The sequence below is a fragment of the Phoca vitulina genome, unplaced genomic scaffold (assembly GCF_004348235.1).
Source record: "Phoca vitulina isolate PV1807 unplaced genomic scaffold, GSC_HSeal_1.0 scaffold4, whole genome shotgun sequence".
In the NCBI taxonomy this organism is placed as follows: Eukaryota; Metazoa; Chordata; class Mammalia; order Carnivora; family Phocidae; genus Phoca; species Phoca vitulina.
The window spans coordinates 37459935-37473669 of NW_022589707.1; the positions used below are offsets into that span (position 1 = coordinate 37459935).

Below are 13735 nucleotides of genomic sequence, written 5' to 3' on the forward strand. Positions count from 1 at the left end.
GTCTTCTGGCTGCTCCCTCGGTCCAGAGTTTGCCATTTTTTTAAATCCAATCTTGCTTGCCTGGCTGATACCTATGTGGCCTCTGGTGGCTCTGATGTCACCTCCTCAAGGGAGGGCCTTGTGTTTTGTACATTCCTCTCCTCTGTGCTTTCTTAGCACCCTTGTCACCTCGACCGTCATGCTTGCTGTGCCTTGCAGTAGCTGCAGATTAGCCTTCATCTTCCCTAATTAAGGGAAAGCACTGCATTTTCTCTCTCTGGATAGTTAGAGCCTGTCACAGTGCCCACACTCAGAAAGCACCCAGCAAATTGTGAATGAGTGTTTCAAGCGCAGCCATCTTAATTAATTATAAAAACAAACAAATCGCCAGAAAAACACTCAGAGGGCACTAAAGCATACGCCTGAAGGTCACTTAGTGTATCCCATTTGGAGGAATTGTTTTAATTTACTTTCTATGGCATTTAGGTAGGTGGCAGGGGATGGGAGTGACGTGGAGGAAACAGGTGTGTGAAAAGCACACGGAGACGCCTTTGCCTTACAAATACACGGATGTGATGAACTGAAACATTGAGATTTTTATTCAAAACAGTTTGTAGGACTCATGATTCACTGGGACATGTACAGGAAGTGTTTTAAAAGATCCGTTCTTTCAAGCTAAACAAAGCCTGTCTGAGATAACAACCAACATTGGCCACCCTGGCGCTTTAGGAGCTACTAACCGTTCTCAGAGGGAATGGCCTTGGGCAGAAAGGACAGATAAATGAAAACATGTTTCCTGGCTTTTTAGTCCAGTTTATTTTTGCTCGGTAGGCTTTTCTGATGATTTCATTGTAGTTGTGTCTAAAGCTCAATGCACGTGTGTGCTTTCAAGGCATAGTATTGTAGGGTTTTTGGGATCTCACTTGGGTGGGGAATAATGCTTCATCTATTGTAGGGCAGTTTTCTGGATTATGAAGTTGAGTCAAAAAGTTATTTCCTGGGGCACCCGGGTGTCTCAGTCTGGTTAAGCATCCGGCTCTTGATCTCAGCTCAGGTCAATGTCTCAGGGTTGTGAAATCAAGCCCGGCGCTGGGCTCCACGCCGGGTGTGGAGCCTACTTAAAAAAGAAAAAGTTATTTCCTAATAAAATCAACCCCACTGGCTCTAGAATTACCTTTGTGGGGGAAAAAAAGAAGACCTCTTTTCTACTCCAACATTCTTTCATATTCCAAAATACAGCATTTGGCATTTCCTTCCTTAGTTCCTCTCTTCTGACGCTTTTATGCATTTCAAATAATGGCATAGTCTCAAGGTAACTCAGCATCCAGGACTTGCCCTGGGCTTGAAGGCACAGAAAACTGAAGAAACACAGCATTTCATCATATGCCTTGTAGCTGGGAAGCCGTAGAAAACAGAGTTTCTGGGGAGAAATAGAAGACTCACGTAAAGCTGCTGTGGCTCATCCAGAACGAAATTATACACTATCCTAACAGAAAGGCATGTTGCCAAAGCTTGAAAGCATAAGCTATTCCTAAAATGGTGTTGCACTTCTATATTGGAACTATCATCTGGCAGCCACAGTGACAGAAATGGATGGAGTGCTGGAAACTATGAACATTCACTCAGAAGAGAGACTTTATTATTGTTATTGTTGTATATTTCCCTTTTCCCTCCTTCAACTTTCTCCCTCCCTCCCTTCCTTTAGGTGGCTGAACCAAAATTACATATGAATAGTATTAAATAGCTCGTTATAGAGTACAACTTACCATGGGATCTGTCCTTGGGGACTAGGCTTTTGGGTGAAATGAACCCATATGGAAAAACATCCAGACAGATTTCAGGAGGAGACCAAAGGAAGGCATCTGAGCCTTCCTGCTTTAGCTAGTGTTCTCCAAGGTTAACAAAAATGCTTTATAACATGTCTATGAGATACTTTATAACATGGCTATTTTCAGACAACCCTTCTTAAGATGGATTCAGATCTAGGGAAAACCTGTACTGTGATGGAAAATAGGGAAGGATGCCTCCTTATTCCCAGAAACTTCAGGAAATTTTTTAAATTTTTGAGTCTAGTTGATGGCAGTGATGAAAGCGCTCATTTGAAACTCTTCCATTCACGAAGCAGCAATTTCACCAAGAGGTAGGTGGTAGGTAGGGAAGGACAAGGCATCATGTTCCAGGAGGGATAAAGAGGAGAGGGTGGACTGAGGGACCAATGGAGGAACACCCACCTGAACGCTCTCTTCGAGCTCAACAATACTTGACAATAAGGACTGGATTCTTCTAGGGCTTGTGTGGCAGCTGCAGAAAGCATAAAGCCAGCAACTATGTGGAGAGGGACAGGTATGGATTATATCTGATGGATGTCGGTCCAAATAGGAGCTAGGTGTCTAAAAAGTTGGTCACCATTTACTTTTTTTTTTTTAAAGTTCAGATAGTCTTTCTATTGTCATGTTTTTTCTTTTTTAATTTCTTTTCCTGTCTCAGTACATTTGCCTTTTATTACATCATGATTTCAGCTTTCATCTTTGTTTCACAGATCCATGTTCTCCTGAATTTTATGGAACACAAAGTAGACGTTCCCTAAAGTTTACTTCTGTTGCCGTTAGTACATTTTATTTTCAAAAGTGAGTCCTTTCTCTGCATTTTGAGTGCTGTATTCTCTGCGTTCTTTAATGCTCACTCTTTTTGTTGATATATGTATTTTTTCTGTTTAGTTGTTCTTGAATAAAGAGAGGTGAATGCCAGCTGGGTGTTCTCCATAAACACAGGGACCGTGTTCTAGGTTTCCTTTATGTCTGCCAGGGTGTTGATAGAATCTCTCGCTCATCGCATAAGCCAGAGAAACGGGAGTAGATATGAATTTCTAGTACGTCGTATGCATCCTAACCGTACTTTGTTCTGTATTGTTTCTTCTCTGGATTTGTTGAAGTCGCTGGGTTATGGGTTTGCCTCTGTTCACAGCCTTCTGTCAGGGCAGACCTTCACACGTGCCTGTGCCTGTGTGTGTGGTACTACTGGTGACTACGTGAGGGTGGAGCCCCACACTGTTGGTTTTCTGCTCCTTGTGGCACTGAGCCTGGGACTTTCCAGGGGAGATGGTTGTCAGTGCTCTGATCTGAACTGTCGAGTGGGATTCCAGGTGATGCATTCCCTGGGCGCCTCACTCCTGCTTTGGCCTAGGGCCCTGGCTGCCAGATTCCAGGATGGTATGAAGCTCTTCTAGACTTGCTTACCCCGATATTGTGCTTTCCCAGGAGTGGGAATCGTTAATAATCGTGGATTCAAAGCAATACTCTATATGATGTTCTTGATCATTTCAATTGTTTTTGACTCATTATAATTGGTTTTTAGTTCATGAAAGTGACGTAGGAAGCCCTTCTACTAGGAATAGGAGCTTCTCTTAGGAAAAGAAGTGACAGTCATTTTTATTTACTTGACCTTGCATAATTAGCATTATATTTCATCTGCCACTTTTAAAAATATCGTTTGAAACTACTTGCCTATTTTGTAAAGACGGGCTTAGTTAAATCTAGGTCACGAATCCACAGTCCATTTAATGGGAGACCCAGGAATCTACTCCCACCCTTGAAAGATCACTATCCTAGAATATGCCTTCAAGTTTTTTGTTTTTGTTTTTTGGAAAATCATATTAATGATGAAGTTTTGAACTTGTCCACACCTGAGAATATATTTATTGGCATTTCTACTAAATATAGATCTAGGTGTAGATATTTTAAATTACACCACATTATTCTCAAAAAATGGTATTACTGTTAAATGGCTTTCTGGTATCTGGCATGGTAGAATTCTATGGCCAACTTACATTTCTGTTACTTTGTAAGTCGTATATTTTATTTTCTAAGATTTGCAAGTTCTTTTCTCTATTGTTTGAAATAAAAAATTACAACAGCATATAATCGATGTTTTTATGTATTTTTTTTCTGGTTTTATCTGATCCCTTTTCATCTGCTTATAAAGATTTTTCTTCAGTCTAGGAAAACTTATTTGATTAAAGCTACTTGAGTTTGTTTATTTCTTATGGAAGCCCTATTACAGGTGGACAAGATCATCTGGTTCTTATTTCTATTAGTCTTAGATTTTGCCTAGTCATTTTTTACTTTTTGTTGTTTTCCTCTTAGGTTTTGAGAATTGACATGGATCCTATTATAGAGTCATGTCAATTCCCGGTAGAATCTTCAAGCCCCAAATGAAGGGAGAAAATAAAAAAATTCTTAAATTTACCCTCATTTTACTTTGCCAGTTGAGAGTCCAGACAGCTTGGGGGTAGTTGGGCCCCTGGAGGTGAGAGTCAAAATTAGAGGCAAGCCTAGCCAGGAATGTGTTTTGCTAAAGAGCTTCCAGTCCTTATTTGGAATAGCTCTCAGGGCTCACAGCTACAATCTCCCCATTCTTTGGCAGACTGGCTGTCCACTCTGTGTGAGTGACTGGTAAGCCCTTCCATGCCAACTCCCTGTCCTGCTGCCCCTGAAACCCAGAACACTTCCTAATGGGAGCCACAGGGCTGATCCTCACCTCCAGGCCCACAGAGGGCTCTGCTGGTTTCCCTGTTACATGCTGGAGATTCACAAATCAGGTAGTGACCACCCTCAGTCTAATTTCTACGGTATTTTACATCGTTGAAATTCCTTGGAATTTCTTTTGTATGGCTGATCCTACTGTTGAAGGTTGATCCAGAGTTTTTCCTCAATCTTTATTGCTGATCATTTTCATGGAGATCTGGAGGGGAGTAGTTTACACCTTGCCAAGAAGTGAACTACTCTCTCTTATGATGGCAAATCTTGAGGATATTTTGAAGTCAGGAAAGTGGAAAGAGCCTTGGGAGATGGAGACTTGACACTAATCTTAAGTATATTGCTAGGATGTTTCCCATCTGGTTGCCTGTGATGATCAAGGTCACTGAATAACAACAATGGCAATAATGGTAATAATTGCCTTTATAAAAACAACCAGGAAAGGGGAGATGTTGGTCAAAGAGTATAGACTTTTAGTTTTAAGATGAAAAAGTTCTGGGGATCTGATTTGTTTTGGTGATTATAGCATGGTGATTATAGTTAGCAAGTTACTAGTTTCAAGTATTGTATACTTGAAAGTTGCTAAGAGTTAAATCTTAAATGTTCTCACCATGAAAAAAGTTGTAATTGTATGAGGTGTTGGATGTGTTAACTAACCTTATTGTGGTAATCATTTTGAAATATATATGTGTATCAAATCACCGTGTTGTACACCTTACACAATGTGATATGTTAATTATATTAAATAAGGCTAGAAAAAACCCACATGGTTGATGTGAATATATTATGATTTAATCTTTATATCAACTTAGAACATTTGATGGTTGGATCTCCATCTTTTAGCTGACACTCAGAGAAGTTAAATATCTTGCCTGGTATTACATAGCTAATATGTTGTGATGTGGGGCTCAAACCCAAGGTTGTCCTCAAAGCTTCTGTTCTTTCCTTCGCTGGCTGTCAAATGGCCTGAGGAGTTGTCCAGCCTCCACATCTTTGGTATTTACAGTGTTCTCAGTTACTGGACTTTGATCATCTCTTGTCATTTTATTGCTCTCATATATACTAACCCCTTCTCTGTGGGGTAATGTTGATATAAATAAGATAGCCTATATTATCATTTCTCTTACACTGTCTGGAACACTTGACTAGCAGCGGGGGATGATCTTGTCTTTAATACTTTGGTTTACTATCCAGCCTTTCTCTCTCTCTCTCTCTCTCTCTCTCTCTTTTTTTTTTCTTTAAAGCTGGGGTATTTATTTGCCCCTAGAGGAATTCCTCCTGTCCTGTAAAATAGTTTATCTTCAGGTCTTCCTTATGTAGCCCTCTATGGGTATTTTGGTGCTCTGAATCTCCTCACCTGTCTTAGAATACCCATTGACCATGAGGTTGCTCACGCAGGCTCATGGGGCTGGTCACTGCTGAATGAACACAGTATAATCTTTAATATGGCAGAATCTCAAGTGGTATTTTGTGATGTTGGTGCTGCTCATGCTTTACTACATCCAATGAGAACAAAAAAATTCAAATTAGAGAAGCAGCAAAATCATTGCTAATTTAGGGAATCCCTAGAAAGATAAAAGACAGCTAGAAAGTCTCGGGGGTGGTCTGTGCCTGGTGGATGAGAACATTTTTGTTCTTGCTTCACAATGGCAAAAATGTATGTATTTATTTTATAACTTGAGAAATACCAGTATTTCTCAGCTCCCTCATTAGATTTGTATTTTCCTTCCAGGTAAACTGGAATAAATAAAAACATTCTATGGCTGTAAAATGTGTCGCTGTAATTGTGGGATTATTCTTTGTTCCTTCTATTCTAATTTAATCATGTCTTTTTTCCCCCTAGGTTACGGTCTTTGGTCAAACAATTAGAGAGAGGTGAGGCTTCGGTGGTAGATCTTAAGAAGAATTTGGAATATGCGGCCACAGTGCTCGAATCTGTGTACATTGATGAAACCAGGTAAGCTAAACATGACAAGACGTGAGTACACTGAGGGTCAGTTCTCTGTTATGTGGCTTTTCTGAAATGTCCCCCTTGGCCTGTAGTGGGGTAGTGCTCAAATGATGGGTGACGGAGCTTTCGTTTCCACAAAACGAAATTTGGACCTCTCCTAGCCTCGGTGCCTCCTCATCTGAGAAAGGAGCTAACTGAACTTTTCTCACATGGCCATTATGATAATGGAGTGAGATAATGTAAGAGGAGAAGAAGTGATTTTTAAAAATATGGTAAGATTTCTTATCAAGTGTAGAGTTCCACTGTAATAATTGCACACTGTTAGCCTCAGCCTAAAAGTTATGTTCATGTGTTAATTCACATTGTCTTTTAAGTGGAGGTTCCTGAAGTGACGATAAAGCATTTATCCTCTTAAGGACCCAGAATTCCTCCTGCAATCTTGAGTGTTACCAATTTCTTAATAGACTCTTTCCACCTGAATTATCCAAATGTATTAAAGCACTTCCCGTCACCAAATGCATTTGAAAGTAGCAAAAGAACTTTTCTTTCGAAAAATGTTAACCTGGTGAATTTAAAAGGCTTTTTTTCTCTTTCCTAATTCAGGCTCCTCTATCAGTCTTAACTTCTCTATGCCAGATTACAATCTGAAAGGATTTCCCAGTAATCTAAGAATTAGTATGCATGTGGTTTAGTTTTTGGTGACTTGCTTGGTTCCTAATTTAAGGAAATTTGATATCATAGTTTTTTCCAAATGTTACATTTTCTCCCCCGCCCCCCAACTGATGTGTCTAAAGGAAAAAAAAAAACAACAATCTTTTTTTAAAACTTTTTATTGATACCTGTTTACATTACTTATTTTTAGTAGGGCTTAATATAAGTATAAAATGCAATTTTATTTTAACTTATTATTATTTATGTTCACTTCTGGTGGTCTGACCTATGAACAAGTTTGAAAAATCAGCCAAGCACATCTTACAGATGACTTAAATCACTGAGCTCAAATAAAGAACTGCATTATTTTGGAAATTTTGCTTGAATTTAGAATTTACACTTCTGTAATGTTCTATCAAACTAGAAGGAATATCAGTTGATATCATTTTGGTTTATTACTTCAGAGGACTGGGTTGATGTGATTTGGGTAATGTTTTACAAAGTCTTTCTTTTTCTTTTTTAAATTTTTAATTTTTTAAAAAATTATTTTTATTTTATTTTATCTTAAATTTATTTTTATTAAAGATTTATTTTATTTATTTATAACTGATGTATAACTTTGTGTACTTTAAGTTGTACAATGTGGTGATTTAATGCACTTATATATTGTAATATGATGACCACCAGAGCATTAGCTAACACCTCTATAATGCCACAGAATCTTCATGATTTTTTTGTGCTGGGAACAATTAAGATCTGGTCTCTTAGCAACTTTGAAGTTTGTGATGCAGTATTGTTGTCTATAGCAAAGTCTTTAAATGTTCTTTTTTTTTAAACACAAAATAATGCCACATGGTCCATCTATGAAAACCTCCCTGTGAATGCATTTTTAAATGGAAGATTTAGATCCCATTCAAATTCCACAAACCTAGGAATAAAGATACTGGGTGCTCCTTAGAGCCTGAGATGGAGCATTTTTGACTTTCTCTGATTTCTTTGTTTCTTTGTACAGTCTGGTAGAGAGAACCATCCTGAAACATAATGGTGAGCTTTTACAAGCCTTACCAAAAAGGTGCTGTATTTTTTGTGGCCGTTTTTATTTGGTTTCTTTGTACCTGTGGAGGCAGGTGGGGTGGAAAGAGGGAGCAGCCATTGTGAACAGAGAGCTCTAACTTCAGATGCAATCTCAGTGTCCTGGTTGTGTTTCTTGCATTCAGGCGACTCCTGGATACGGAGGATGAACTCAGTGACATTCAGTCAGATGCAGTGCCTTCTGAGGTCCGAGACTGGCTGGCCTCCACCTTCACGAGGCAGATGGGGATGATGCTCAGGAGGAGCGAGGAGAAGCCACGGTTCAAGAGCATCGTCCACGCAGTGCAGGCTGGGATATTTGTGGAGAGGTAAAGAGGGCTGTCAGTCAGCGACCAAAGCAGCAAAAGGGACACCAGTTTCCAATAACTGGAAGCTTTGCTTTGATGTAATTTTTGTATCTGTATAAACACTGAAAATTTCTGGTGGAAATAGATAGTCTTGAAGGAGAGATTGCCAAAACATATTTATTTAATCTTTGTAGCATCATTAGGACAAGACTTTGCCTTTGCTCAGAATTCTTTTTGTTAACTAGATAAGATTTGGTTTAAGTTCAGTCTCCCATTTTTTAAAAAAGGACATCATCTAATCCATCATCCTTTGACATATGTGGAACAGGGCAGGGATGCCTTGAGGTTGTTGACCCGGGAGGGGGGACAGTTCATTTAAAGGCTTTGAGTTCCCCATGACGCTTTCCAATTTTGTTAGCCATTTTGCTCTTTAATTAAATTGCCCCTTCCCCAGAAATAGATTCCAGAAATTGATTTATTCTTCCTATAATCCTTATTACACAAATCAATTTATTCTTCCTATAATCCTTATTGTACATCTACAGGTTTTAGAAATGCCACATTCAGTTCGAAGTTCACCTGGGACATTTCCCTTCTTGTTTTTGACAGTTCTAAAGAACAAGCTCTTCCAAATGGGTTGCCCATAGGAGTTCCTCATTCAGGTTAAAGTACTACTTTGCATACTATCCATGCTGTACTATAATTCACTTCTAGTAGAAGAAGTGACCCATTTTAATAATTGAATTTACAACTTGGGGCCCGTCGATTAATATTTTTTTTTTTTTTTTTTTAGTGAGTTCTTTTTTTTTTTTTTTTTTTTAAGATTTTATTTATTTATTTGACAGAGAGAGAATGAGAGAGAAAGCACATGAGAGGGGGGAGGGTCAGAGGGAGAAGCAGACTCCCTGCCGAGCAGGGAGCCCGATGCGGGACTCGATCCAGGGACTCCAGGATCATGACCTGAGCCGAAGGCAGTCGTTTAACCAACTGAGCCGCCCAGGCGCCCCCCGTCGATTAATTTTTTTTTTTGTTTCCAATGATTCATGTATTTGGGATTGCTTTAATTTCTCTTGATTGTAACCCTTTCTTAGGTCACTTGAGTGACTATGAAAAATGTTATAAAAAAACTGTTATGTTTTTTGGTTCACCCAATGACATGACTTCTCATATTTGTCAGTACTTAGTGTAAGTCTGTGGCCTGTTAATTCTTTTTCATAAGATATAATATTGCATGTTTCCCCTCTGACTTTGCCAGAATGTATAGACGAACATCCAACATGGTTGGACTGAGCTACCCACCAGCTGTTATTGAAGCATTAAAGGTAATACCAGAGAAAAGGTCTGACAGTGTACATGGTATCTTATAAAAAGTAGTTACATTTGTTGTTAGAAAATAAGAGGCTTTCATTTATGGTTCACTTACAGGTTTCCCAGTCATCCCTGACTTATTTCTTTCATTATTTTTTACTTATCTGTTCTTGCAGTATCATGATCTTTTTGCCTTTGACTTGTTATTATTTTTTTTTTTTAAATCAAACTGTGCAAGTCTCATTTCTTTCTACATCACCATCAGGGGGATCTTTGGTGATTGTAGTTGTATCATTATCTGATTATCTACTCTAAGTCCATTTTGTAGATGAGGAAACTGAGACTTAGTGAGATTTTTAAAAAGATACAGTTAGTTAATTAGAGGCAGAAGAACTAAGGTGTGATACCAGAGTTCCAATCACATAGTAAGCTCTCAGTAACATTTTACTGCCTGAATGTGTGTCCCCAGAACCTGTATATCCTACTATTTACCCAAGACTCTCACAGAGCCCGAAAGTTCAATGGGAAGTTACACAGGTGTTTGAGTTACAATGAGCTCAATCTTGCAGAACTACTCCCACTCAGGCAAGCTCTTAGAATTGTATAGAATATTCTCTAAGAGCCTCAAAGTGGATTCTTATGTATGTGTCAGTTCAGATCCACTGGTTTAAAGTCATCCTGGCTGTGCTAAAGCTGATTTGGCTTCTGGATTTGAGGGTGGGGCTGTGCTAAGGGCGAGGATCACTTGGCTGGTTGACATGGCATGATGTCTATACACAGAATCGAGTCATCCATTTGCTCAGGGACATCCTAGCATACTGACTAGTATGTGTGTGTGTGTGTGTGTGTGTGTGTGTGTGGGTGTGTGTTAAGATTTATTTATTTATTTATTTATTTTAGAGAAAGAGAGCATAAGTGGGAGGGACAGAGGGAGAGGGAGAGAGAACCTCAGACTCCCTGCTGAGTGTGGAGCCTGACGTGGGGCTCGATCCCACGACCCTGGGATCATGACTTCAGCCAAAACCAAGAGTAGGACACTTAACCAACTGTGCAACCCAGGTTCCCCATTCTGACTATTGTTACGGCTATCGGTTGTCTATCTCTGAAAACTGAAACATGTATTACCTGATGATATTTTCAGAAGTTAACTTAAATTACCTACTCATAGAATCAGGGATGGGAGAGCTTCATGATCAACTTAATGTCAAGAAAGACTTTTAGGGCCATTTTGATTTTGTATTTCAGTCTCTTTCTCTTGCCTCAAAGACATTCACTAGTTGAATTTGTGAGACCTTATATTCAGATTCTCAGTTGTCCATTTTCTTTCTCTCTTTTTTTTAACTACCTTTATTTTTTTTTTAAGATTTTATTTATTTATTTGAGACAGAGAGAGAGAGCAGGGAGAAGGGCAGAGGGAGAAGCAGGGACTCGATCCTGGGACTCCAGGATCATGACCTGAGCCAAAGACAGACGCTTAACCGACTGAGCCACCCAGGCCCCTGTCCATTTTCTGTCTCTTAACTCATCCTAAGAACAGCAAAGATGCTCAAGAAGGATGCAGCAAGAAGACACATGTTTCCTCTCACTCCTCTTTGGTCTCCCCACCAGTGCCCAGTGCACCCAGTGTAATTTACAGCCACATTTCCCATGTAATCAGTGAAATCACTGCATGAGATCTGATGTTTCATAACACCCACTAGGAAGCTGCATTGATATTCATAACCAAACCCAAAACATTCAATGAAAGTCTTAGGGACATTAAAAGAATCCTTTATATTTAATTTCTTCTCTTATCACGAACATAAATACAGATGTTTATACCAGTATTAAGAAATTTATAAAAATATTTCCTCTAGACTGGAGAATCTTTTCTATGCAAAATAATTGAAGAAAATGTGGAGCAACCTGGGATATGCATGAATTGTTATTTCATGCTTAGGGAAAAGTCATTCTCAGAAGCACACATGTCTTTCTGAGGGGAAAGGAACCTAGATGATTCAGACCAGGAATGAGTGCTAACTCTCCAAACTGCTACCCTTCTGCACAATTATTGAGGATAATATGCGTAAGGCTAGAGCTGCACTTTCTCTTGATCCTGTCCCCTATTTACTAGGGGAGTTTAAGATCTTTTTATAATGTAGTATTTCCCCCCTCCCTAGACTCTGGTTTAATCTGCAGTGGATTGAAGATGAGTTGGCGGGATCACACAGATATTTTCTTTTTTTAGGTAGTACCTGTTAAAAAACGGTTATTTCTACTACACTGCCAGCAGTTCATATGGAATGGCCATTACTTTCTTCTATTATAGGAAATTTCCCCAAAACTGAGAGAATACAATTCAATAAAATAACCATCATGCCATGGTCATGTTAACCTTTGTGATTAATGTAAGAACATGGCATGAAATCACATTTAAGTAAGAGAATAATTAACTGCCACCAATCTCTAAATTTGACATATGTTGCTCTTCTGTTTTTTTAATTTTTTCCATCCAATATATGCTAGCTTCTGATTTGGGGAGTTTTATCTCTAGGCTTTTGAGGTGGGGTTATTGGAATTGTAGAAGTGTATTATTGTTTAGAAGGCGTCTGTTGTGTAACTTAGGAAGGGACACCCTGGGTAGACTCTAGGTTTAAAGTGGGAGGAAGAGAGGAGGTTCAGGCTTCCATTACTTTAGACTCATAAGAAGTTCCTGAAGTTTTTCCTCGAGAATGGGCCTTGGGCCATGTTTGGTAAGAGAGGCTTAAGACGGTTAAAGACAGTTAAACTAGGTGCTTGTTAAAAAATGCAGATTCTAGGTCCCAGGCCAGGATTCTGCAAATCCCTCAGCTGAGAATCAGCATTTTTTTCCTGAGCACCCCAGGTGGTTCTGAAGAACATGAAAATTTGAGAATCACAGCTAAGTCCCTTTTAAAAATGAGTAACAGGAGAGAACATGCCGCCGACTATTCACACTCATCCTCCTATTTCTCTAAGTTCTAATATTCTGAATAAATCATGACTTCTTACTGTGATCATTTCTGTATTTTCAGTGATAGCCCTTCTCTTTTTTATTCATTCTGGAGAATAAGAGTAAAAATTGCAGACGTGACAAAATGTTTTCTCACCTATTGAGTTGTCACTGGACTTTTCCTTAGGACTAATGGATGTCATGACAACGTCAATTTTAGAAGTTAAGGTGAAGCTTTAGGTCTTGGGTTAATCTTAAATGGCCCCACTATCTATGGCTTAGGCCCTATTGGGGTATTTAGGACATGAGGCCTGGGTCACAGCATATATTCATTGAGTTTACAATCTCATCTGTTGACAATGATGCCAGTGGGGTTATTACCTGGTTCTGCTACCAAATGACATTAGACGCTTCCTTTCATCTCTCTGAGGTAGCCATCTGTAAAAGTGGGAAAAGTAACACCTATTGCTAGGGTTGTGAGGATTAGCAAATGTCTATAAATACTTCTCACTGTGCCTGGCACAGAAAATGTGCTCAGCTTGTAGCAATTTCTTTAGTTGTTATAATGGAGGAGAAATGCTAGAAGGCTGAGGTGAGGTTACCATGAAGTGTCAACTTTTTGGAAAAGTTTGGTTTTCCCTGTATGTACAATTCAGTTTTCCTGTGCCCTGGTGTCCATGAGGAAGACCCTTAATGGCCTTGGGATGGTCTTCGGTCTTTGGGATGTTTGAGGAGGGACAGGGTTGGGATAGGTGGATGATGTTAGAATGCATTGAGGGCTGAGGTGAGAGCCACTCAGGCCAGCAGTTACAGAAGAGTCTCTTCCAGGGAACCCTCTGACTTTTCCTGGACTCAGTGTGGTCTCACTTGTGTCCTTATGTGGTCTCACATGTGTCTACTTAAGACAGCACACTTTCTATAACTACTGAAAGTGAAACTTTTTTTTTTTTAAAGATTTTATTTATTTATTTGTCAGAGACAG

At 39.3% G+C, this 13735-nt stretch overlaps 1 protein-coding gene across 6 annotated transcripts in view; it reads left to right on the forward strand.

The window, feature by feature from the left end:
- The window catches only part of PDE1C (phosphodiesterase 1C), a 489759-nt gene that overhangs the window by 383012 nt on the left and 93012 nt on the right, over positions 1–13735 (forward strand). For all 6 annotated transcript variants that reach the window (XM_032401816.1, XM_032401818.1, XM_032401817.1 and 3 more), the window contains exons 4-6: positions 6358–6471; positions 8334–8516; positions 9751–9817. In XM_032401816.1, the coding sequence (XP_032257707.1) occupies positions 6358–6471; positions 8334–8516; positions 9751–9817 (364 nt within the window). The remainder of the gene's footprint in view (positions 1–6357; positions 6472–8333; positions 8517–9750; positions 9818–13735) is intronic.